The sequence below is a fragment of the Leucoraja erinacea genome, chromosome 1 (genome assembly GCF_028641065.1).
Source record: "Leucoraja erinacea ecotype New England chromosome 1, Leri_hhj_1, whole genome shotgun sequence".
NCBI classification, from domain to species: domain Eukaryota; kingdom Metazoa; phylum Chordata; class Chondrichthyes; order Rajiformes; family Rajidae; genus Leucoraja; species Leucoraja erinaceus.
In genome coordinates, this window is record NC_073377.1 from 5269986 (window position 1) to 5297526 (window position 27541).

General features: G+C 43.9%; 1 protein-coding gene across 2 annotated transcripts in view; it reads left to right on the forward strand.

The window, feature by feature from the left end:
* The window catches only part of ctnna2 (catenin (cadherin-associated protein), alpha 2), a 1403856-nt gene extending 1376862 nt beyond the window's left edge, over window positions 1–26994 (forward strand). For both annotated transcript variants that reach the window (XM_055644902.1, XM_055644985.1), the window contains exon 18: window positions 26188–26994. In XM_055644902.1, the coding sequence (XP_055500877.1) occupies window positions 26188–26475 (288 nt within the window). In that variant the 3' untranslated portion in view covers window positions 26476–26994. The remainder of the gene's footprint in view (window positions 1–26187) is intronic.
* The last annotated feature ends 547 nt before the right edge of the window (window positions 26995–27541 follow it).

The window sequence follows — 27541 nt, forward strand, 5'->3', positions numbered from 1 at the left end:
AACCTCCATAACAAATGCTGAAGAGCTCTACCTTAACCCATTCCTTTGTATTCTGTATAAAGATACAAAACTTCTGGATGGGAATATTCGATATCTTCTCTAAAACACTTAATTTAAAACACTGGAATCAGATACAAAACTAATAATTTTAGGAATGTCAGAGGCCTGCTCTAAGTTAACAATATATCGAAGATGTTTCCTTGACTACGGCTTAATAACTGTGAAAAAACTCATACTCAAATTCTGAAAAAAGATAACAGTTCCCACAGTGGAGATGTGGATTACTGACATTTCTGAAATTACATTTAGAAAGAATTAGGCATGTTTTGGCTAATATAGTAGACCAATTCTCCAAAACATGGTCTCCTTTCACTGAATTTCTTCAACAACAGAATGGTTGAACAATCACCGGGGGTGGGGGGGGGGGGGGGGGGGGGGGGGGGGGGGGGGGGGGGGGTAGGGAGACAGTGGGGCATATCCCCGTTCTTTCTCTTTTCTCTTCTTGCACTTCGTTGGTCGTTCAGGGATCTTTTCTTCTCTTTTTTTGCGTTTCTTTTTCATCATTTTCCTTTTTTCTCTTTTTCTTGATTTATGTATCAATTTATAAAATGTTAAAAATGAAGCTGTACGAAAATTGTATAACTCTCATGCCGATTGCTTTATTCTTGTATAATTGCTTCTAATAATAACCATATAACCATATAACAACTACAGCACGGAAACAGGCCATCTCGACCCTTCTAGTCCGTGCCGAAAAAATAATAAAATAAATATTAAAAAAAAAAAAAAAATGCTGAAGAGATAACACCAGAAGAAGGTTATATATTTTTGGTGATCACAGGTTATAATACTGCAGTAGGTCTAAATAATACTGGGATGGTGGATTAAGGGATAAATTATTCATTTGAATTAGAGGTTGACAAGGTGTTAAAAGAAGCATTTGTCACATTTGTGGAATTCTCTGCCTCAGAGGGCGGTGGAGGCGGGTTCTCTGGATGTTTTTAAGAGAGAGCTAGATAGGGCTCTTAAAAATAGCGGAGTCAGGGAATATGGGGAGAGGGCAGGAACGGGATACAGATTGGGGATGATCAGCCATGATCACGTTGAATGGGGGTGCTGTCTCGAAGGGCGTATATCCTACTCCTGCACCTATTGTCTATTGTCTATTGCCTTCATTATTCAGAATATCGAAATAGGAGGTGATTTTACATTGTACAAACAATGATTAGACCACATTTGGAGTTCTGTAACTGTTCTGTTCGGCATGCTATGGGAAGGATGTTATTAAACTGCTGTGTCTGGCAGAACGTGTTATGAAACAAGGTTGGATTGGCTGGACCTTTTTTGCCCAGAGTGCAGGGAAGTCTAAAACAAGAGGGCTTGAGGTGAGGGGGGAAAAGATTTGAAAGGAACATGAGGGACAAATTTTCCACATCGAGGGAGATGTGAATACATGGAATGAGCTGCCAGAGCAAATGATCGAGACAGGGAAGAATATGAAATTTAAGACATGAGAAAGTTACACGACTAGGCAATGTTTGGCGGGATATGGCATAATGGCAGACAAGTGTATGGGCAATGCGTTTTGGCAATTTAATCGGCATTGACACGTTGGGCCAAAGGCCCTATTTCTGAGCAGTATAGCTCAATGACTGGCTCTATGAGGTGTGGCAAGTCATTGGGCAATGAACAGTGTTTGCAAGTGTGTGTGGTTGCTGAAATGATTAATGGGTGTTGAAGTGGGCGCATGTGCGCATGTGCGGAGCTCTTCTAGTGTGTGCGCATGCGCAGGACATTTCTAGAGTGTGCGCATGCGCGGGACATTTCCGGAGTGCGCATGCGCAGGACATTTCGGGAGTGTGCGCATGTGCAAAGTATTTCGGGCGGGAAAAGCCTGCAGAATCAGCCATGTTTGCCAGACGTTTCTGAGTTTGTGTATTGCAGAAATAAGTTGCTTAAAGCTTAAATAAAGTTAAGTTAATTACAAGTATTGAAAGTTTCATTTATCTCACAACAATTTAAGCAACTTATCTTCAGAAGTGAAACAGTCCGACTTGGGATGGAGAAGCTACTGAAACCACAACGCTTGGATCTGGATCCCAACTCACCTGCTGGTGCAAAGAATTGGAAGCACTGGCTTCGCATACTAAATAACTTCTTTGATGAGTGCGGCAATGATGCACCAGACAAACTCAAAACATTAATAAGCTTTGTCTCTTCTGATGTATATGATTACATAGAGGAATGTACAACTTATGATTCTGCTATTGATGTACTAAGCAAACTCTTCGTTAAGACACCCAACGTGATATTCTCTCGACACCTCCTTGCTACTCGGAAACAAAAACCTGGTGAGTCACTTGATGAATTTTTACAAGAACTTCAAAGACTTAGTAAAGACTGTGCCTTCAAAGCAGTTACGGCTGATCAATATCGACAGGAAGTTATTCGAGAGTCTTTTATCAATGGTTTGGCATCGCCTTTAATACGACAGAGACTATTAGAACACAAAACCTTGGATTTACAGTCAGCTTACAATCAAGCTTACTCTTTGGACTTGGCTCAGAAAAATTCAGATGCTTATGGCTCATCTAATGTGTATTCTGCTGCAACTACTACAAAAGAATTTCACCCACGTACTAATATGGAGCAAACGGAAACAATTTCTACTGATAAAGGTGCCCTTGCTGCAGCATATAATTATTCAAAAAGGAACTGTTACTTTTGCGGGGGTAATATTCATAAGAGAGAGACATGTCCTGCTCGAGAGGCAACTTGTAATAGTTGTGGCAAGAAGGGACATTATTCTAGAGTATGCAAGTCCAAAGCAACAACTAAAAGTGTGACTGCTGCCATATACACACCTTCTTTATGTGCAATTACAGCTGCATTTCCTCAGAGCTTGTCTCATGCAGCTACAACGGTATCCATTAATGGCCATACACTTAATGTATTACTTGATTCTGGCAGTTCAGAAAGTTTTATAAGTGAACAAGTTGTGTCCCGACTAAATCTAACTATAATTCCTTCAAATAGAGAAATCTCGATGGCTCTGACAACTCTCAATACTCAAATTATAGGATCTTGTATTGTAGACTTTATTCTGAACAAAACTAGCTATAAATCTGTGTGTCTTGGTATTTTGAAAAATTTGTGTAGCGATATAATTCTAGGTCAGGATTTCCAGAAACTGCACAGATCACTTCAAATAATGTATGAAGGAACTATGCCTGATCTTGTATTGTCAAAGCCACCCGTATTGTGTGGTTTTTCTGCTGCATCTGTTGAATGTCCTTCATTATTCACTAATTTATCCTCCAAGTGCAAGCCAATTGCTACAAAATCAAGACATTTTAGTAAAGATGATAGGAACTTTATCAACACAGAAGTAACTAATCTTTTACAAGAGGGGATTATAGAACGCAGTTCTTCCCCTTGGAGGGCACAAGTTGTCGTGGTTAAGGACCCCTTGGAGAGACATAGAAAGAGACTCTGCATTGATTACTCTCAAACTATAAACCAGTTCACGGAGCTTGATGCATATCCATTACCTCGAATAGAAGAGATTATCAATACATTAGCTAAGTATAAGATATTCTCTACTTTTGACTTAAAAAGTGCTTACTATCAAATTCCTCTGAAGGAATCAGTGAAGAAATACACTGCGTTTGAAGCAAATGGGAAATTATATCACTACTGCAGAGTTCCTTTTGGGGTAACTAATGGCGTGGCTGTTTTTCAGAGAGAGATGGACAAACTTGTTGAACAGGAAAACCTTAAAGATACTTTCCCTTATCTTGATAATATAACTATTGCAGGAAAAGACCAAACTGAACATGATGAAAATGTACAACGGTTTTTAGATGTTGTACATTCTAAAAATCTAACATTAAATGAGGCTAAGTCAATAACATCAGTATCATCAATTAATATTCTTGGTTATTGGGTTGGAAATGATATAATCAAGCCTGATCCAGAAAGACTCCGCCCACTCCAAGAGATACCTGTTCCAGCAACATTAAACTCTCTACGAAGGGTTCTTGGGATGTTTGCATATTATGCTAAATGGATACCAAATTTTTCTGACAAAATTCAACCTTTGATTAGAGCGAAATCTTTCCCCCTTGACTCTACAGCAATTGGTGCCTTTACTTCTTTAAAGAAACAATTGGAATCTGCGACATTGCACGCCATCGATGAGGATCTCCCCTTTGTTGTTGAATGTGATGCCTCTGATTTAGCAGTATCAGCTACATTAAATCAAGGAGGACGACCAGTGGCTTTCATGTCTCGTACTCTCCAAGGTAGTGAATTGCACTACCCATCCGTCGAAAAGGAAGCTACAGCAATTATTGAAGCAGTGAGGAAATGGAGTCATTTCCTTGCTCGCCAGCACTTCACTTTGATAACAGATCAGCGTTCAGTGGCTTTTATGCTGGATAATCGGAAACGAACGAAGATTAAAAATAGTAAAATTCATGAATGGAGGATTGAATTATCTGCATATAGTTATTCAATTGAGTACCGCCCTGGTAAGGATAATGTTGCTCCGGACACATTAACTCGAGCATTTTGTGCCTCTGTTCATTCTTCTGCACTCACTGATCTTCACAATGGGCTGTGTCATCCTGGAGTCACTCGTTTGTTACACTATGTTTGTTCCAAAAATTTACCTTTCTCTACAGAAGATGTGAAGATGACGTGTGCTTCATGTAGAATCTGTGCTGAATTAAAACCAAGGTTCTTCCGTCCTGAAGAAGGAAGATTGATCAAAGCTACTCAACCTATGGAACGTTTGAGTATTGACTTCAAAGGGCCTTTACCATCCTCCTCTCAAAATGTTTATATACTTACCTTAGTTGACGAATATTCGAGGTTTCCATTTGCCTTTCCTTGTCCAAATATTTCAGCTGCTATGGTTATCAAATGTTTAGATCAACTGTTTTCATTCTGTGGATTTCCAAGTTACATACATTCTGATAGGGGCACCTCATTCATGTCAAAAGATTTAAAGGACTACCTTTCTAAGAGAGGAATTGCAACAAGTAAAACAACACCATATCATCCTATTGGAAATGGTCAGGTTGAGAGGTATAATGGAATCATTTGGAAAGCAGTGAAACTGGCTTTAAAGTCGAATGATATACCAGATCAGCAGTGGGAGTGTGTTCTACCAGATGCATTACACTCCATCAGATCTCTACTGTCAACTGCTACCAATACTACTCCACACGAACGGTTCTTTAACTTCAAACGGCGTTCTTCTAGTGGTACTTCTCTGCCATCATGGTTGACGAGCCCTGGGCCTGTGTTGCTTCGTCGGTATGTCCGATTAAATAAGAATGAACCTTTTGTTGATGAAGTTGAACTGACTGATGTCAACCCTTCTTATGCAACTATCAAGTATCGGGATGGACGTCAGTCAACTGTCTCACTTCGTGACCTTGCACCATGTCCATCTTCTCCATCAGCTCCGTCACTTCTTGATAACACTAATCGAGAACTTCCTCTGTCAGCTCCGTCGCTTCTTGATAACACTAATCGGGAATTTCCTCCAACACTTCCAGCATCCTCTATGGAAACTTCTACAAGAAATTCTAAAATTGAAAATCTAAATAACAATATGAGTGAAGTTGATGACCAAGCAATATATCTACCCTCGGCTATTGAAACACCGGTATCTCCTGAGGCTCCAGTGCTGCGACGGTCATCAAGACGTATTAAACCTCCTGACCGTCTCAACTTATAAATAGGAGGGGAGAATGAAGTGGGCGCATGTGCGCATGTGCGGAGCTCTTCTAGTGTGTGCGCATGCGCAGGACATTTCTAGAGTGTGCGCATGCGCGGGACATTTCCGGAGTGCGCATGCGCAGGACATTTCGGGAGTGTGCGCATGTGCAAAGTATTTCGGGCGGGAAAAGCCTGCAGAATCAGCCATGTTTGCCAGACGTTTCTGAGTTTGTGTATTGCAGAAATAAGTTGCTTAAAGCTTAAATAAAGTTAAGTTAATTACGAGTAGTGAAAGTTTCATTTATCTCACAACAGGTGTCATAGAGTCATGCAGAGTGGAAACTGGTCCAACGGCCCAGCTTGCCCTCACCGACCAGCATGACCCGGCTACACTAGCGCCACCTGTCTACGTTTGGCCCATCCCTCTCTAAGTCCCATCCATGCACCTGTCTAATAGTCCCTGACTCAACTACCTCCTCTGGCAGCTCGTTCCATACACCCGCTACCCTTTTGTGTGAAAAAGGTACCCCTCAGATTCATATTAAATCTTTCTCCATTCACAAATCTATGTCCTCTGGTTCTCGGTTCTTCTACTCTGGACAAACTCTGGATACCTTCAAGAGAGAGCTAGATCGTGCTTTTAAAAATAGCAGAGTCAGGGGATATGGGGAGAAGGCAGGAACGGGGTACTGATTGGGAATGATCAGCCATGATCACATTGAATGACGGTGCTGGCTCGAAGGGCCAAATGGCCTGTTCCTGCACCTATTGTCTGTTGTTTATTGTCTAACCTCTGACACCCGTACTTATCAAGAATCTATGTATCTCTGCCTCAAAAATATAAACTAATCCACTGAATGCAAGATTACCGAGGTTGGATAGTAGATAGCTGGGGTGTAGAATAGGTGATCATTGGTGTGACTGATAGGGAGCTGTTGGTGTGAAAAGCGGATGGTTTTAGGATGAAAGATTAAGAATCACAGGTTGCTGGGTTGAAAAATAATGAGTCTTTGCCAGAGGAGAATGGTGTCTTGTCGGAATGATAGTGGCGTTTGCCAAGTGTAGGGTGGGTGGGTTGCCATCATGCAGGTTGGCTGGTTGCCACGTTGAAGAATGGATCGCTGCCAGGTTGAGAGATGGATGATTGCCATGACGAAGGATGGACGATTGCCAGGGTGAAGAAATGTATGGTTGCCAGGGTGAAAAAGAAGCCACTGTTGCAAAGCTTCACTGTAATGGAGCAGCCTCTAATCCTTCCGGTGCAGGCTCCACATAGAGTCATAGAAGGATGCACGGACAGGACAGGTCTGGATGGCTGTGGGCCAAATGCAGGCAGGTGGAACGAGTGTAGCTGGGACATGTTGGCCAGTCTGAGCACGCTGGACTGAAAGGCCTGTTTCCACGCTGTACGACTCTATGACTATCAGATTCAGATTCAATTTTAATTGTCATTGTCAGTGTACAGTACAGAGACAACGAAATGCATTTTGATGCAACACAGGAGCAGGCCATTCGGCCCACTGAGTCCATGCTGACCTTTAACCACTTATTTACAACTATTTTGTTTCGTTCAAAGATACAGCGTGGAAACAGGCCCTCTGGCCCACCGAATCCACGCCAACAATTAATCAGCTGGAAACTAGTTCTGTGTTTTCCCAATTTCACAGCCTTCACCTAGGGGCAATTTACTGAAACCAATTAACGTACAAACCTACAACGTTTTGTGAATGTGGGAGCAAACCGGAGCACCCGGAGAAATCCAGCGCGGTCACAGGGAGAATGTATAATGCCTGTATGTGTTTAATGTTTCATGGTTAGGCAGCATCTGGAAGACATGATCTGCAGATCCTTGTGTCTGAATGGTCCAAACCAGAAATATCATCTGTCTATGTCTTCCAAAAAAGCTGCCTGACCCGCTGAGTTACTCCAGCACTTTCTGCTCTATGCAAGATAGCAGCATCTGCAGTTCATGTTCGTAAGTGATAGGAGCAGAATTAGACCATTCGAGTCTACTTCGCCATTCAATCATGCATGATCTATCTTAATCCCATTCTCCTGCCTTCTCCCCATAACCCCTGACACCCATACTAATCAAAAATCTATCTATCTCTGCCTTTAAATTATTCACTGACTTGGCCCCCACTGCCTTCTGTGTTAATGAATTCCACAGATTCACCAACCTCTGATTAAAGAAATTCCTCCTCATCTCATGTAACCATATAACCTTATAACAATTACAGCACGGAAACAGGCCAACTCGGCCCTTCTAGTCTGTGCCGAACACTTATTCTCCCCTAGTCCCATCTACCTGCACTCAGACCATAACCCTCCATTCCTTTCCCATCCACATACCTATCCAATTTATTTTTAAATGATAAAATCGAACCTGCCTCCACCACTTCCACTGGAATCTCATTCCACACAGCTACCACTCTCTGAGTAAAGAAGTTCCCCATCATGTTACCCCTAAACTTCTGCCCCTTAATTCTCAAGTCATGAACTCTTGCTTGAATCTTCCCTACTCTCAATGGGAAAACCTTATCCACGTCAACTCTGTCTATCCCTCTCATCATTTTAAAGACCTATATCAAGTCCCCCCTTAACATTCTGCGCTCCAAAGAATAAAGACCTAACTTGTTCAACCTTTCTCTGTAACTTAGTTGCTGAAACCCAGGCAACATTCTAGTAAATCTCCTCTGTACTCTCTCTATTTTGTTGACATCCTTCCTATAATTAGGTGACCAAAATTGTACACCATACTCCAGATTTGGCCTCACCAATGCCTTGTACAATTTTAACATTACATCCCATAGAAACTTCCTTTAATTCTGAGGTCATGGCCTCTAGTCATGGACCCTCTCACTAGTGGAAACATTCTCTCCACATCCACTCCATCCAGTTCTTTGTGTCTTCAGAGTTTGGAGTTCCACAACAATCAAACACACCTTCTAAGCACAAAGTTGCTTTAAGTTTGATTGCTATTGTGTCTTGTTCTGTAGTTTTTGTTTTGCAACTCTCCCTTCTTTAATATCACAAAATGATCAAAGAGTTCCATGCAATCATGCTATTAGTATAATTGCTTCTGGCTCTGGCACTGGTTGCTCACCTCAGAGGCTTGGTGCAAACCCTGCCGAGGTTAATGGGATCATATTCTCCTCCCTGCAAGCTGAATAGGTCCCCAGTGAAACTGATTTCGGCAGACCCTACAAGCATAAGTGGCTGCAGCTTTGATCCATACAAATTAAGAAAGTTCTCCATCCTCTCCCATCCCTAAATTTCACTTGAGTAGCTTACAACCCAGCAGTATGAATATTGATTTCTCTAACTTCAAGTAACCCTTGCATCCCCTCACTCTCCGTCCCTGTCCCACACTTGTCATTGTACTAGTTTCAATGTCGTCCTGGTGAGTTTCATTGTCTGCGACACATTTTCACCTAGCCCACAGTGAACAATGGCCTGTATCCTTTATAATCCATACTTTTTTGTATATCTTTCATTCATCTGTTATATATGTCTCTCTATCACCGTCTATATCTCTTGTTTCTCTTACCCATGACTCCCAGTCCGAAGAAGGATCTTGAACCAAAACGTCATCTATTCTTTTTTTCCCAGAGATGCTGTCTGACACGCTGAGATAGTCCACCTTTTTGTGTCCCCATCCTCTCCCACTGGTGAAAGCGGTAGAGTTGCTGCCTTTCAGCGCCAGAGAGCTGGGTTAGTTCCTGAATACGAGTGCTGCCTGTACTGGAGTTTGCACGTTCTCTATGTAATAACGTGGGCTATCTTTGGGCATTCCGGTTTCCTCCCACATTCCAAAGGCCTGCTGGTCTGTAGGTTAATTAATTTCTGTAAACAAATTGTAAATTGTCCGTGGGGTGTAGGATGGCACGTGTACGGGGTGATCGCTGGTCCATGCGGAATGGGTGGGCCAAAGGGCCTGTTTCCACACTGCCCAACTCTAAAGTGCCACAAAGACCCAACCAGTGTAACATAGAAGAGTACAGCACAAGAACAGGTCCTTCAGCCCATAATGCGAGCACGGAACATGATTCCAAGACCAACTCCCGTCCGCTTGCATATATTCCATATCCCTCCTGTTTATCCTATTCAAAAGTCTCTTAAATGCCACTCTAGTATTTGCCTCAAACACCACCCACAGCAGCGCTTCCCAGGCATTCAACACTCTCTGTATAAAAAAGTCTTGCTTCGCACATCTCCATTAACTTTGTTTGTATCATACTGTCTGTACTGAGTTTGCATATTCTTCCCGAGACCGTGTGGGTTTTCTCCGAGATCTTTTGTTTCCTCCCCCACTCCAAAGACAATAGACAATAGACGATAGGTGCAGGAGTAGGCCATTCGGCCCTTCGAGCCAGCACCACCATTCAATGTGATCTTGACGTACAGGTTTGTAGGTTAATTGGCTTGGTATCAATGTAAATTGTCTCTAGTGTACAGGATAGTGTTGATATGCCAGTGTCGCTGATCAGCATGGACTCGGTGGGCCCGAAGGACCTGTTTCTGCACTGTATCTCTTAACTAAACTAAATAAAGCCCTGAAAGCAAGCATACCATATGCCTTCTTTACCACTCCGTCTACTTGTATTGCAACTTGCAGAGAGGTATGGACTTGGACACACAGATCCCTCTGTGCAGCACTACTGTTAAGGGCCATGCCATTAATTGTATATTTTTCATAGAAAATAGGTGCAGGAGTAGGGCATTCGGCCCTTCGAGCCTGCACCGCAATTCAATATGATCATGGCTGATCATCCAACTCAGTATCCCGTACCTGCCTTCTCTCCATACCCCCTGATCCCCTTAGCCACAAGGGCCACATCTAACTCCCTCTTAAATATAGCCAATGAACTGGCCTCGACTACATTCTGTGGCAGAGAATTCCAGAGATTCACCATTCTGTGGGTGAAAAATGTTTTTCTCATCTCGGTCCCCTTTATTCTTAAACTGTGACCCCTTGTTCTGGACTTCCCCAACATCGGGACCAATCTTCCTGCATCTAGCCTGTCCAACCCCTTAAGAATTTTATAAGTTTCTATAAGATCCCTCCTCAATCTTCTAAATTCTAGCGAGTACAAGCAGAGTCTATCCAGTCTTTCTTCATATGAAAGTCCTGACATCCCAGGAATCAGTCTGGTGAACCTTCTCTGTACTCCCTCTACGGCAAGAATGTCTTTCCTCAGATTAGGAGACCAAAACTGCACGCAGTACTCCAGATGTGGTCTCACCATGACCCTGTACAACTGCAGTAGAAACTCACAGCTCCTATATTCAAATCCTTTTCCATTACCTTCAATCTCCCGAAGTGAAATACCACACACTTTTTCATATTAAGGTCCATCTGCCATTTGTCCATCAATTTCTGTAGCTGGTCTATATCCTGCTGTACACTCTCACTTCCTTCCTCACAGTCCGTGACTCCAGCAATCTAGTGTAAAGGGCCTGTCCCACTTTCATGACCTAATTCACGACCTCTGCCGAGTTTGCCCTTGACTCATACTCGCAGCATAGTCGTAGGAGGTTGTAGGTAGGTCGTAGCAGATTGTGATGTTAGTCGTAGGTACCCGTGGCATCAAGTAGGTCGGGGCGTTTTTTCAACATGATGAAAAATGTCCATGAGTAAAAAAGGTCGTGAATTAGGTCGTGAAAGTGGGACAGGCCCTTAAGAAAGAATTGCAGATGCTGGTTTAAATCGAAGGTAGACACAAAATGCTGGAGTATGAAGGAGGGGGGGGAGAGAGAGAGGGGGGAGGGGTAGAGAGGGAGGAGGGATAGAGAGGGGGGAGGGGTAGAGAGGGGGGAGGAGAGGGGGGAGGGAGGGAGGAGGGAGGGGGAAGAGGGGGGGAGGGAGGGGAGGAGAGGAGGAGATAGGGAGAGGGAGGGAGGGGAGAGGGAATCCTATCACAAAGAATGCCTTTTTACTCAACCCAAACCCAACAACTATTTGCAGGCAACCTCTAACCATATTTTCATTTTCAAACCAAATTAAGGGTACTCACAGTGCTGTAGGCATTTGTCAGTGTCATTCAAAGCTCTGATTGAGGCACACCACTTGCAGAGACTGATTGAGGCACACCATTCTGCTGTGTTCAAAACCATAATGAGTCCTAATTAACCCATTCTCTTACAAATAAGAGTAAATCCTATCACAAAGAATCCTCTCCAATATCTTCCCTTCTACTGACTTGAGGCTCATCGCCCTATAAATCCCTGGATTCTCTACTTTCTTTCTTAAATAAATGAACAACGTTAGCTATCTTCCAGTCCCCCAGGACCTCACCCATAGCTAGAGAAGATGTGAAGAACTTTATCAAGGCGTCTGTAACCTCCTCTCTTGCCTCTCTCAATAACCTGGGATAGATCCCATCGGGTCCTACAGATTTATCCAACTTAATGCTTGGGCAACAGTGGTGCATCTTATAGAGGTCATAAGGTCATTATGTCATAAGTGATAGGAGTAGAATTAGGCCATTCAGCCCATCAAGAGCTGCTGCCTCATGGCGCCAGAGACCCAGATTCCATTCTGACCTCATGTGCCGTCTGTGTGGAGTTTGCAGGTTCTGCATGTGACCACATGGGTTTCCTGCAGGTGTTCTAGTCTACTCCCACATCTCAAAGTCGTACAGATTGATAGGTTGATTGTATTCTGTAAATTGCCTGACTGTGTAAGGAGTGGATGAGAAAGAAGAATAAAATAAGACTAGTGTGAACGGGTGATCGATGATCGGTGTGGTCTCAATAGATAATAGACAATAAGTGCAGGAGTAGGCCATTCAGCCCTTCGAGCCAGTACCGCCTTTCACTGTGATCATGGCTCATCATCCCCAATCAGTACCCCGTTCCTGCCTTCTCCCCATATCCCCTGACTTTGCTATCTGTAAGAGCCATATCTAGCTTTTGGAAAGTGTCCAGAGAACCGGCCTCCCCCGCCCTCTGAGGCAGAGAATTCCACAGACTTACAACTCTCTGTGAGAAAAAGTGTTTCCTCATCTCCGTTCTAAATGGCTTACCCCTTATTTTTAAACTGTGGCCCCTGGTTCTGGACTCCCCCAATATCGGGAACATGTTTCCTGCCTCTAGCGTGTCCAAGCCCTTAACAATCTTATATATTTCAATAAGATCCCCTCTCATCCTTCTAAATTGCAGAGTGTACAAGCCAGCCGCTCCATTCTCTCAGCATATGGCAGTCCTGCCATCCCAGAAATTAACCTTGTAAACCTACGCTGTACTCCCTCAATAGCAAGAATGTCCTTCCTGAAATTAGGGGACCAAAACTGCACACAACACTCCAGGTGTGGTCTCACTAGGGCCCTGTACAACTACAGAAGGACCTCTTTGCTCCTATACTCAACTCCTCTTGTTATAAAGGCTAACATGCCATTTGCTTTCGTCACTGCCTGCTGTACCTGCATGCTTACTTTCATAGACTGATGAACAAGGACCTCAGATCCCGTTGTACTTCCCATTTTCCCTTGACGCAATTTAGCTAGTAATCTGCAGATTAAGATAGTAAGAAAGCGAATGGTATGTTAGCATTCATAGCAGAAGGATTTGAGTATAGGAGCAGGGAGTGCAGTTGTACAGGGTCTTGGTGAGACCACACCTGGAGTATTGCGTACAGTTTTGGTCTCCAAATCTGAGGAAGGACATTATTGCCATAGAGGGAGTGCAGAGAAGGTTCACCAGATTGATTACTGGGATATCAGGACTTTCATATGAAGAAAGACTGGATAGACTCAGCTTGTACTCGCTAGAGTTTAGGAGATTGAGGGGGGATCTTATAGAAACCTACAAAATTCTTAAGGGGTTGGACAGGCTAGATGCAGGAAGATTGTTCCCGATGTTGGGGAAGTCCAGGACAAGGGATCACAGCTTAAGGATAGAGGGGAAATCCTTTAGGACAGAGATGAGAAAAACATTTTTCACACAGAGAGTGGTGAATCTCTGGAACTCTCTGCCACAGAAGGTAGTTGGGGCCAGTTAATTGGCTATATTTAAGAGGGAGTTAGATGTGGCCCTTGTGGTTAAAGGGATCAGGGGGTATGGAGAGAAGACAGGTACGGGATACTGATTTGGATGATCAGCCATGATCATATTGAATGGCGGTGCAGGCTCGAAGGGCCGAATGGCCTACTCCTGCATCTATTTTCTGTTTCTATGTTTCTGCTTTTGATACCATAGTGGATAGCCTCACATTTATCCACATTAAACTGCATCTGCCATGCATCTGCCCACTACCCCAACCTGTCCAAGTCACCCTGCATTCTCCTAGCATCCTCCTCACAGCTCACACTTCCACCCAGCTTTGTGTCATCTGCAAATTTGCTAATGTTACTTTGAATCCCTTCATCCAAATCATTAATGTATATTGTAAATAGCTGCACTCCCAGGACCGAGCCTTGCAGTTCCCCACGTCACTGCCTGCCATTCTGAAAGAGACCCTGTTAATCCCTACTCTTTGTTTCCTGTCTGCCAACCAATTTTCTATCCATGTTAGTACTCTACCCCCAATACCATGTGCTTTAATTTTGCCCACTAATCTCCTATGTGGAACCTTATCAAATGCTTTCTGAAAGTCCAGGTACACTACATCCACTGACTCTCCCTTGTCTATTTTCCTAGTTACATCCTCAAAAAATTCCAGAAGATCAGTCAAGCATGATTTCCCCTTCGTAAATCCATGCTGACTCGGACCGATCCTGTATTACTGCTATCCAAATGTGCGGCTATCTCATCTTTTATAATTGACTCCAGCATCTTCCCCACCACTGATGCCAGGCTAACTGGTCTATAATTCCCTGTTTTATCTCTCCCACCTTTCTTAAAAAGTGGGATAACATTAGCTACCCTCCAATCCACAGGAACTGATCCTGAGTCTATAGAACATTGGAAAATTATCACCAATGCATCCACAATTTCTAGAGCTATTTCCTTAAGTACCCTGGGATTCAGACCATCGGGCCCTGGGGATTTATCAGCCTTCAGTCCCATCAGTCTATCCAACACCATTTCCTGCCTAATGTGGATTTCCTTCAGTTCCTCCGTCACCCCAGATCCTCTGGCCACTACTATATCAGGAAAATTGTTTGTGTCCTCCTTAGTGAAGACAGATCCAAAGTACCTGTTCAACTCATCTGCCATTTCCTTGATCCCCATAATAAATTCACCTTTTTTCGGTTTTCAAGGGTCCAACTTTGGCCTTAACCAAGTTTTCCTCTTCACATACCTAAAGAAGCATTTATTATCCTTCTTTATATTCACCATATTCTTGGTGGGCCGAAGGCCAGGTATGTCCAAAAACACCTCTTTCTTAATCCCTTGCCTTTTTAATCCCTCTTAATCTCCAGATACCCTTGCATGTTCTCTACACTGATCTCACTCATCACCATGTCCACCTCCTTGGTGAAATGCACTTGCAAATTTACATAAAAGGATACAAAATGCTGGAGTAAATCAGTGGGTCAGGCAGCATGTCTGGAGAACATGAATAAGAGAACGTCTGAAGAAGGGTCTTGACACAAAACTATTCATGCAATCCAGAGATGTTGTCTGACCTGTTGAGTTACTCCAGCTTTTGTGTCTATCATTGGTTTACCGGCATCTGCAGTTACTTCCTACACATGAATTGAAGACATTTTAGGTCAGAAGCCTTCATCAGACTTGCCACTGCACCTCGTTACACGTGACAATAATAAACATACACCTAAATGTAGACCTTGCGAATAATATGTAATCTTATCCCAGAAACAATCTCTGCTCATATTTCTCTTTCCCTTGCATTGTCCTAGGCAATTATAAGATCAAAATCCTAATGATTAACAAACTGAATATGTGAAGCGAGGACCTGATTAAAACGTAACTAATAGTGAAAGTCCTGGAGAGAGTGGACGTGGAGAGGATGTTTCTACTAGTAGGAGAGTCTAGGGCCTGAGGTCATAGCCTCAGAATGAAAGGACTTTCCTTTAGTAAGGAGATGAGGATGATTTTCCTTTAGTCAGAGGGTGGGGTGGAGGGAAGGATAGATCAGCCATGATTGAGACTAGTTGAGCCAAATGACCTAATTCTGCTCCTATCACTTATGACTTCTCATTCTAGTGAGCTGTGGAACTAAAACAAGCAAAATCAATTATTTGTTGACCAGCAACGAGGAGATATAAATAATGATGAGTACGTCTGGTTAAAAACGCAAGCAATTCGCCAATGGCCTAACAGTAAGGCAAAATTGTCCTGCCAATATGTGACTTCAGAATTACACCATGGTTGGTTCAGTGCTCTTGGATCAAGTGGAGATTAAGGAAAAGGTCTTAGACTCATGAAGCCATACAGCACAGTCATCTGCCCTCCGGTCCATTGTGTGTTTATCAACCATCAGTCATTGACATTGCCCACATTCCCAGAATAAATAAAAACTTCACATCCAAGTTGAAACATCTTTATAAAACCAAGGACAAAAATGTATTAAGGGTGGCTCAGTGATATGAACCTCAGCGATGACCAAATGCCCACTGGCTCAGGATATCTGAACTGAATCTCTGGACTGGATCTTCACAGCCACGGATAGACTAAGAAAATTAAATATTATTAAAATGGTATTCAAATATTAACCAAAAACAAGCCTTTTGTGAAATATAGAATTTAGTTAAAATGTTAAAATATAATTACAATATATAATACAATGCGTAGGAAGGAACTGCTCATAGGCACAAAAGGCTGGAGTAATTCACTGGGTAAGGCAGCATCCCTGGAGAAAAGGAATAGGTGATGTTTCGGTTCCAGACCCTTCTTCAGACTGAGGGTTAGGGGGAAGGAAACTAGAGGTATAAAAAGGTTCAGAACAAATCAGAGCCGGCATCGATGACCAAGGAAAGGTTGAGCCCACAATGGTCCATTGTTGGCTGTGGAAGAGGTGATAATGAGGGGATGTTTGGATGCGAACAATGGAACCGGCAGGAGGATTAGGGTGGGGGAGGGGCGGAGGGAAAGGGAATGGAAGGGTGACTTAAAATTAAAGGAATCAACGTTCATAAAGCAACTGAAAGTGTTTGTCCTCCTGATTTCCAGCCCATGAATCTCCAGTAAATCTCCAGAACTCAGCGGGTCAAGCAGAGTCTATGGAGGGAAATGAATAGTCAAACGTTTGGGTCACGACCCTTCATCTGGACTGAAAGAGTGATGGGGAGATAGTCAGTATAAAAAAGGACATGGAAGGGTGGACAGGAGCTAGAAAATGACAGGTGGATCCAGGTGGAGGAGATTCAATGTAGATTCATCTTTCAATCACCATCTGCTAATCCAAGTCAAGATCAAGCCCGGGTCTCTGGCGATGGAAGACAGCTAAACACGTCTGTGCCATTGTGCCACCGATGGCATTGTTAGTCCGAAAGGCCTGTTTCCGTGTTGTCTGACTATGACTCTACGATACTAGTGCAGAATACTAGACAGGTGACTAGGCATCAGTAGGAGCAATTTCTTTAGTCAAAGAGTGGTGAATTTGTGGAATTCTTTGCCACAGAAGGCTGTGAAGGCCACGTCAGTGGATATTTTTAAAGCAGAGATAGAGAGATACTTGATCAGTACGGGTGTCAGAGATGGGGAGAAGGCAGGAGAATGGGGTTAGGAGGGAGAGATAGGTCAGTCATGATTGAATGGCGTAGACTTGATGGTCCGAATGGCCTAATCCTACTCCTATTCCTTATGACCTTATGACCTTATGAGCAGGAATTGGAAACGGCATCATGCTGACAGCAACAGTCTGCAGTCCATTTCAGACTCAGCACCGGAATCTGTGACGCACTGGTCAACCTGAGGAGCACACTGGTTCCACCAAGATGCAGCACAGAACACCACAGGAGTTATCAAACTCCTCCCCCATCTGTCGTAGGGTAGACTGACTCCCCTCCCTCCCCCCCCGCTCAAATCGTTGCCCATCCCCAATCCTTTCCACTCATCACTTTAGTTTCATGTTTCATGTATCTTATGTTTTATGACCATTGGCAGATTAATTTCCCTCCTTGGATACTTAAAGTTCTATCGTATCGTATTGTTATATTCACTATTGCCCAGCATTTTGCCTCCGTGTACCTAAGTGAGCTATTGCAGGGTATCATTCTCCTCCCTGCCACTCTGATTTCACACAATACTCATCAGCAGTGAAATGAACTGAAGCACACTCTCTCCTCAATCCCAGCTACAAATTCATGCCTCGACAAGTGAAAACTCCCCCAGGAGCCAAGAGCGATCAGAGATGTGAGAAGAAGAAGAAGAGAGAAAAGAGCATTAAAAAATAAAGAACACAAAACACATAAGCGGTACCTTCCCAACATCAATCCATTTTCTAGATATTAGTTTAAACCTCCACACATTCCTGGCGGGGGACTCACCTTCAGATCATGGGAATACCTTCAGTGAATTTCAAATCCTTAATGGAGTTGTACACTTTGTGTGAGAGTGATTTAGTATAGATTCTGCCCTATAACAACGTTTTATCATGATGCTATCACATACATGCTGCCTGCCACAGTATCACGCTTGTAAACACCAAAGTATAAGCATTTAGAATGTAGATAATTAAATAAGTAGACACTAGATGTCTACGAGTGCATTGTTAGACCACTGTCTAGGGCCAGAGGGCGTAGCTTCAGAATTAAAGGGCGCTCTTTTAGAAAGGAGGTGAGGAGGAACTTCTTTAATCAGAGGGTAGTTAATCTGTGAAACTCATTGCCGCAGAGGGCTGTGGAGGCCAAGTCAGTGGATATTTCTAAGGCAAGATTGGACAAATTATTGATTAGAATGGATGTCAAGGGTGGTGGGAAGAAGGCAGGAAAATGTGATTGGGAGGCAGAGATCAGCCATGATTGAATGGCGGTGGGCTGAATGACCTAATTCTACTCCTATAACTTGTGAACCTGTGAACGTCTGAAGACATAGGAGCTGGATTCGGCCATTCAGCTCATCAAGTCTGCTCCGCCATTTAATCATGGCTGATCTATTTTTCCCACTCAATCTGACTCTCCTGCCTTCTGCCCGTAAACCTTGACACCCTTACTAATCGGGAATTTATCAATCTCCATTTTTAAAATATTCGATGACTTGGCCTCCACCATCATCTGTGGCAATAACATTCACAGATTCACCACCCTCTGGCTAAATAAATTCCTCCTCGGCTCCTTCCTTAAGGTTTGTCCTTTTTGCTCCACAAGGCCTGGCCCTCTCAGCTAACTCCCACTTCGCTCCACAACCTCCTGCGCTCCATAGCATAAAGCCCTAGCCTGCAAAACTCTTCCTGTAGCTCAGGACTTCGATTCCTGGCAATGTCCACTTAAGTCTTCACTGCACTCTTTCCAGATTAACAGCATCTTTCCTACATCAGGGTAACAAAAAAAACGACGAAGACAAACATGCCAGAAGCCCCACCCCCCCCCCCCCCCCCCCCCCCCCCCCCCCCCCCCCACACCCTTACTATAGATTTCTTTTTTCACACAGAGAGTGGTGAATCTGTGGAATTCTCTGCCACAGAAGGTAGTTGAGGCCAGTTCATTGGCTATATTTAAGAGGGAGTTAGATGTGGCCCTTGTGGCTAAAGGGATCAGGGGGTATGGAGAAGATGCAGGGATGGGATACTGAGTTGGATGATCAGCCATGATCATATCAAATGGCGGTGCAGGCTCAAAGGCAAGGCAAGGCAAGGCAAGGCAAGGCAAGGCAAGGCAAGGCAAGGCAAGGCAAGGCAAGGCAAGGCAAGGCAAGGCAAGGCAAGGCAAGGCAAGTTTATTTGTATAGCACCTTTCAACAACAAGGTAATTCAAAGTGTTTTACATAAAACATTATAAGCATTGGAAAGAAACACATATAAAATGACATTTAGATGTAAAACGATTATTAGATTATGCAGATAAAATAATTACAAAATTAAAAACAATCAAATAAAATATTTAAAATAGAATAAAACCAGGAATAGAAGTTACAGTGCAGTATAGGTAATTAATAAATTGTATTGTTTACTGAAAGGCAGCGGCAAACAGAAAAGTCTTCAGTCTAGATTTAAAAGAGCTGAGAGTTGCAGCAGACCTGCAGTTTTCTGGGAGTTTGTTCCAGATCTGTGGCGCATAAAAACTAAATGCTGCCTCTCCATGTTTAGTTCTGACTCTGGGGACACAGAGCAGACCTGTCTCAGACGATCTGAGAGGTCTGGGTGGTTCGTAGCTAAGCAGAAGATCAGAAATGTATTTTGGCCCTAAACCATTCAGTGCTTTGCAAACCAACAGTAGTATTTTGAAATCAATTCTTTGACAGACAGGAAGCCAGTGTAAAGACCTCAGAACTGGAGTAATGTGATCTACTTTTTTGGTCTTAGTGAGGACTCGAGCAGCAGCGTTCTGAATTAACTGCAGCTGTCTGATCGACTTTTTAGGGAGACCTGTAAAGACATTGTTGCAGTAGTCGAGCCTGCTGAAGATAACTGCATGGACAAGTTTTTCCAAATCCTGCTGAGACATAAGTCCTTTAATCCTTGATATATTCTATAGGTGATAGTAGGCTGACTTTGTGATTGTTTTTATGTGGCTGTTGAAGTTCAGGTCTGAGTCCATGACTACTCCTAAGTTTCTGGCTTGGTTCGAAGGGCCGAATGGCCTACTCCTGCACCTATTTTCTATGCTTTTATGTTTCTCTTGCTTAAGTCTATATAGTCTACATCTGCCCTCATAATGCTAATTTCTTCTGCGTTTAAGCGTTTTTTAGATAGGCATGTGGAAGTGAATGTAATAGAGGGCTAAGGATCATGTGCTGGCAGATGAGATCAGTTTAACTTAACTTGACATCATGGTCGGCACAACCATTGTGGGGTTAAGGGCCCGTTCCTGTGCTGTGTTATTCAATGTACTATGTTCAAAAAGCTCAATCATATTCGTGAGACTTGATCTCTCTCAAAACCCTGCTGACATTCCTTAATCAACCCCTGTCTTTCCAATTGCATATATATCTTGCCCCTCAGAATCCTCTCCAGTATCCTTTCCAGCATGGAAATGTTCGGCTTACTGGACTTTTAACTGTGGATAACCTTTGCAACCTTTCTGAAGTAACCGCCGAGTCTTGGCTGAAATAAAATGCTTTCAATGTGTCTATTTCTATGTACTTGCCTCGAAGCTGTTGTTGCTTCAGTTTGCCAGATTGATTGTTCGGGTGGCAGGTTTCCAATGGGGGATGGATGGATTGACTGAAACTTACTGGTGTTTTAGAAAAATGAGAAATGGTCTGATTGAAATGTTGAAGATTTCGGGAGCATTTGACCTGGTATATGCTGAGGCAGTGTTTCTTCAGGTTAGAGAGGGTAGATTGAAAGTGGCAAATGATTAGAATCCAAAAAGCCTTTGTTGATAAACTGTGACCCACTTGGGCCTGTCGCCTTTATGCGATTTTTCAGGTGACTGTTAAGTCGCCGGCATTCGCCTGAAAAAACGGCGACTGTCAGAGTGGACACACACACAACACACACACACACACACACACACACACACACACACACACACACACACACACACACACACACACACACACACACACACACACACACACACACACACACACACACACACACACACACACACACACACACACACACACACACACACACACACACACCACTTCCTTCACCAGCCAGTTATGCAGGCGGGGGAAAGGGCAAGCGGGGGGGGGGGGGGGGGGGGGAGCGCTGTCTGAGTGAAATTCACGGTGAAAAGCCAAGGTGATTCAGACACACCCCGTGATGAACAGGAAGGTTGGGGCTGTAATTGAGACAGTGAAAGCACAGTGTACGGGAAGGTTCACGTAAGTCCTTTAAAAGAGCGGGGGAGAGGGGGAGAAGGGGGAAGAAGGAGTGGAGACAACTTTTAAGAAGCCAGAGATACATGGCTGTGAAGCTCGGCGGACATTAACATTACCGGTCGATCATCCTTGGTTCTGAAAGCTACTGCTTATGTTTTTTTTCTCCCAATGAGCCAATGAAATTCACCGGTCAGCACCGGCTAAAACCTACGAGAACCTGCGACAACCTTCGACCTCCTGGCGACCCACTAGGACCTCCTGGCGACCCATCTACGGCACGAGAATTCTCGCTACTCTCCATGGCGGCTTCATTCTGGTCGCCGCTAATGAGGCCACGACTAGTTCCCAGAATGCGGGAACTCCTCATTACCATGAAGGCGACTCCCCGGCAACCACCCGCGAACGTGTGTTGACCATGTGGCGACCGTGGAGTCTCCTGCAGTCGCCTAAAAAGTCGCCTAAGTGGGACAGGCCCATTAGTTCCGATCTTCCCAAAACAGGAAACATCTCGTCCACATCTATGCTGTTAGTACCACTCAGGGTCTTATATGTTTCAATCTGGTCCACTCCCACTCTTCTAAACCCAACTTTGAATTTAGAGATACAGCGCGGAAACAGGCCCTTTGGCCCTCCAAGTCCGCACTGACCAGCGATCCCCGCACACTAACACTGTCCTACACACACTCAGGACAATTTACACTCGTACCAAGCCAATTAACCTGCAAACCTTTGGAGTCTTTGGAGTGGGTTGGGAAATCGAAAATCTCAGAGAAAACCCAGACGGTCACAGGGAGAACGTACAAACTCCATGCAGACAGCATCGAGGTTGACTCGAACCCAGGTCTCCAGCACTGAAAGTGCTGTAAGGCAGAAACTCTATCGCTGCGCCACCATGCCACCCCAACATTTGTCCAACTTTTTCTCATAAAATAACAACTGGAGCACCTGGAGTATTGTGTGCAGTTTTGGTCCCCTAATTTGAGGAAGGATATTCTTCCTATTGATGGAGTGCAGCGTAGGTTTACAAGGTTAATTCCCAGGATGGCGGGACTGTCATATGCTGAGAGAATGGAGCGGCTGGGCTTGTACACTCTGGAGTTTAGAAGGATGAGAGGGGATCTCATTGAAACATATAAGATTGTTAAGGGCTTGGACATGCTAGAGGCAGGAAACATGTTCCCGATGTTGGGGGAGTCCAGAACCAGGGGCCACAGTTTAAGAATAAGGAGTAGGCCATTTAGAACGGAGACGAGGAAACACTTTTTCTCACAGAGGGTGGTGAGTCTGTGGAATTCTCTGCCTCAGAGGGCGATGGCGGCAGGTTCTCTGGATGCTTTCAAGAGAGGAGTAGATAGGGCTCTTAAAAATAGCAGTCAGGGGATAAGGGGAGAAGGCAGGAACGGGGTACTGATTGGGGATGATCAGCCATGATCACATTGAATGGCGGTGCTGGCTCAAAGGGCCGAATGGCCTACTCCTGCACCTATCGTCTATTGTCTATTGTCTAACTCATTCCAGGTATTTCAATAGAAAAGCCTCTAATGCATTAATATCCTTCCTTAAATGAAGATATGATTACTGTACACTCTGCTCCCCATGTGGTCTCATCAATGGCATACATACATGACTGAAGCATAACCCAGGTGAGGGATTGTCGTCCTGATCATGAATGCTGATTTAATTTAGATTTGTTTATTGTCATGGGTACCGAGGTACAGGGAAAAGCATTTGCTGCGTGCTAACCAGGCAGCGGAAAGACTACACGTGATTACACTCGAGCCAGCCACAGTGTACAGATACATGATAAAGGGAATGACGTTTTGTGCAATATGTGGAGAAAATGGATAGGAAGACTTTCGAGTCGGAAATCTTCAGAAAAAGAAAAGACTTGACCCAAAAGGGAACCTGCCCATTTTCACCAAAGGATGCTGCCTGACCCATTGAGTTACTTCGGGACGACAGATGGCACAATGGGCTAAGTGTTCGGCTGGCGACCGGAAGGTAGCCGGTTCGAATCCTGCTTGGAGTGCATACTGTCGCTGTGTCCTTGGGGCAAGTCTAAACCAGTGCCTGTGTGTAAATGTAATGTAATTATGTGAAGCACTTTGGGGTCAATGCAAGTTGACTAAAAATGTGCTATATAAATCTATTAAGATGTATAAAATTTTGTGTCTGATGAAAGCGCATGGTTCATTTTTTAATCATTTTTAGACTAGGGTCTAAAGATTATATAAATGATGAAGGGAATAGATAAATAGAATATTGTATGCAGCCTAGAGGAATCAAGAACTGGGGGACAGAGAATTAAGGTGAGAGACAAACATTTTAATAGGAATCTGAGAGGCCACTTTTTCACACAGAGGGTCGTGGGTATATCGAACAAACTGCCAGGGGAGTTAATTTGGGCAGGTACAATAACAGATATAAATGACACATGGGGTATCTTAAAGTATGTGGGCTTTAGTCAGAGGGTGGTGAATCTGTGGAATTCTTTGCCACAGAGGAATGTGGAGGCTAAGTCAGTGGATATTTTAAGGAAGCGGTTGATAGATTCTTGATTAGTACGGGTGTCAGAGGATATGGGGAGTAGGCAGGAGAATGGGGTTTGGAGGGAGAGATAGATCAGCCATTATTGAATGGTGGTGTAGACTTGATCGGCTGAATGGCCAAATTCTACTCCTATCACATATGACCTTATGATCTTAAAGTTTGAAAGGTTCTGTCTTAGGAGTCATGGGTAGTTGCTGCAGTGCATGGTATAGATGGTACCAGCAGCTGCTACTGTGTATTAGTTGTGGAGTGTGTGATAAGTCGTAGATGATCTGATCATTATCATGCTGCTTGTTTGTGCCTCATTTCCTGCATTACATATGTGACTGCATTTTATGGATTAGCCATAAAATGTGCTGGGACATTCTAAGATGCCAAATAAGCGCAAGACTGTCCATATCTTTCACTGAGATGTTTATTAACATTGCATTAACATTAGGGGAATTTTTCTTATTGAAGTTTTATTTTGTACGTTTATTAACAAATTTTTTCACACAGAGAGTGGTGAATCCCTGGAACTCTCTGCCGCAGAGGGTAGTTGAGGCTAGTTCATTGGCTATATTTAAGAGGGAGTTAGATGTGGCCCTTGTGGCTAAGGGGATCAGAGGGTATGGAGAGAAGGCAGGTACGGGATACTGAGTTGGATGATCAGCCATGATCATATTGAATGGCGGTGCAGGCTCGAAGGGCCGAATGGCCTACTCCTGCACCTAATTTCTATGTTTCTATGTTTCTATGTAAGATCATGAGGAGAATAGTTAGGGTGACTGCACAGAGTATTTTACCTAAAGTAGGGGAATCAAGAAACAGAGGTCATAGGTTTAAGGTGAGAGGAGAAAGATTTAATAGGAAACTGAGGCGCAACCTTTTCACACAAGAAAGTGGTGGGTGTATGGAACAAGCTGCCGGAGGGGGTAGTTGAGGCAGATACTATAACAATTTTTAAAAGGTACATGGATAGGAATGGTTCAGTGGGGATATGGGCCAGACACAGGCAGGTTGGACTGGTGTAGATGTGGTATCTTGGTTGGTGTGGGCAGGTCGGTCTCAAGGGCCTGTTGTATGATGCTGACTCTATGTTATCTAATGAGTACTGTGTTTACAGACCTGTTTTGCAGCTGCAAGTAAGAATTTTATCATTTTGTTTCAGTACATATGGCAATTAACCACTCTTGAATCTTACCAATTATTTAAACGTATTCCTCAGAAGTGAATAGAAAGCCGAGTCATACAGCATGAAACCAGGCCATTCGGCCCAACGCTCACACCGGCCTACATGTCCCATCTACACTAGTCCTACCTGCCTGCGTTTGGTCCATACCCTTCCAAACCTGTCCTATCCATGTACCTGTCTAACTGTTTCTTAAACGTTGGGATAGTCCCTGCCTCAACTACCTCTGCCAGCAGCTTGTTCCAGACACCCATCACCCTTTGTGTTAAAGAGTCGCCCTTCTGGTTCCTATTTAATCTTTCTCCCCTCACCTTAAACGTACGTCCTCTAATTCTCGATTCCCCAACTCTTGGCAAGAGATTCTGTGCATTTCCCCTGCCTATTCCTCTCATGATCTTATACACTACACCTATGACTACACATCAATAAGATCACCCTTCATCCGCCTGCACTCTAAGGAATAAAGCTCTAGCCTGCTCAACCTCTCCCTATAGCTCAGGCCCAGTGTCCTCCATGCCCAGAGTTAGCACCACAGGAAATTTGAGGAGCAGCACCTCATATTCCACTTGGGCAGTTTGCACTCAAGCGGCATGAACATTGACTTCTCCAATTTCCGGTAGCCCTTATTGGCTCCTCCCCTTCTCAGCTCTCTCTCAGCCCTCTGGCTCCTCCTCTTCCTTTCTTCTTCCCGCCCCCCTGCACCCTACATCAGTCTGAGGAAGGGTTTCGGCCTGAAACGTTGCCTAGTTCCTTCGCTCCATAGATGCTGCCGCACCCGCTGAGTTTCTCCAGCACTTTGGTCTACCTTCGATTTTCCAGCATCTGCAGTTTCTTCTTAAACCCAGTGTTATATCAACTGCTCTGATGGTATCTTCTCTTCTGCCTTGTCTTCACAGTTGGACAGTGCAACCTCCCTCATCCAGGCCGCCAAGAATCTAATGAACGCCGTGGTCCTGACCGTGAAGGCGTCCTACGTGGCTTCCACCAAGTACCAGAAAGTGTACGGCACGGCAGCCATCAACTCTCCCGTGGTGTCCTGGAAGATGAAAGCTCCTGAGAAGAAACCGCTGGTGAAGAGAGAGAAGCCCGAAGAGTACCAGACCAGGGTGAGGAGGGGATCCCAGAAGAAGCACATTTCCCCCGTGCAGGCCCTGAGTGAGTTCAAGGCCATGGACTCCTTCTGAGGCCCGTGCAAACCCTCACACTAGCCCTTTCAAATGATCAATGATGCACTTAATAAAGTTAAACAGAGTAAGATGTCTCCATGCTGCTAAGGTACAAAAATAAACCATTGACTTCTAGCTAAATTGGGATCAATCCATTGATGAAATGGAATTTAAATTCTAGCTTTAAAAATATATAATATCGGGTTTTGCATTGTTTGAAAACAAGGGATTAAAATGTGCCGGGGCTAGAGTGGTTAAGCAGTTTCCTAAGTTGATCAATCTTCTGTGCATTAAGCTTCTAGGGCTGTAATATCAGTGCTTATATGTTTCAAGTAATACAATACTGGAAATTAAAAAAAAAAAAGCCAATGTGTTCCTCTGTTTGGTGTAGTTTGAAGCACAACATGTAACTTCAATGGTCTTTTTATTTATTTGATGATTATACTAATGACTGGCTGTGTTAGAATAGTGAGATTGTGCTTTCTGGGTGGGGGAGGGGGGGAGGGGGAAACTGAGACCATATTTATTTTGTGGGCATTAGTGACTCCGGATGCCTGGTCACTAATTGTACTGACGACAGAAGTGTACTTTAACCTTAACTATCAGCTGTACCAGAAACAAGATCCACAAGCAAATCCCACGGAATTAATAGACAGTAACATAAAGCAGATTGTTTCACCGGATGAGGTTCCTGTGTAGGGAATCTTTCAGAGGTGGTTCTCCCTCTGACAATGGTGTGCTAGCCAGTAGATAGTGAATGATGTGTTAGAATGAAACTTGACAGTGAATGATGTAGAATTTTGATTTGCTTAAACCGTAGATGACTAAATATGTCTTTGTATCCACCTGAGTGTTCAAATAAAACTCTTCAACCATCCTCATCACGTGGGCTTGCTGTGTTTATTCCTCTGCTCGTGGTAATCCTTCGTTATGATTGCGGGCCCAGACAACTGAATGCTGATGGCGAAGATAGACACAAAAGGCTGGAGTAACTCAGCGGGACAGGCAGCATCTCTGGAGAGAAGGGATGGGTGACGTTTCGGGTCGAGACCCTTCTTCTGAAGAAGGTCTGAAGAAGAGTCTC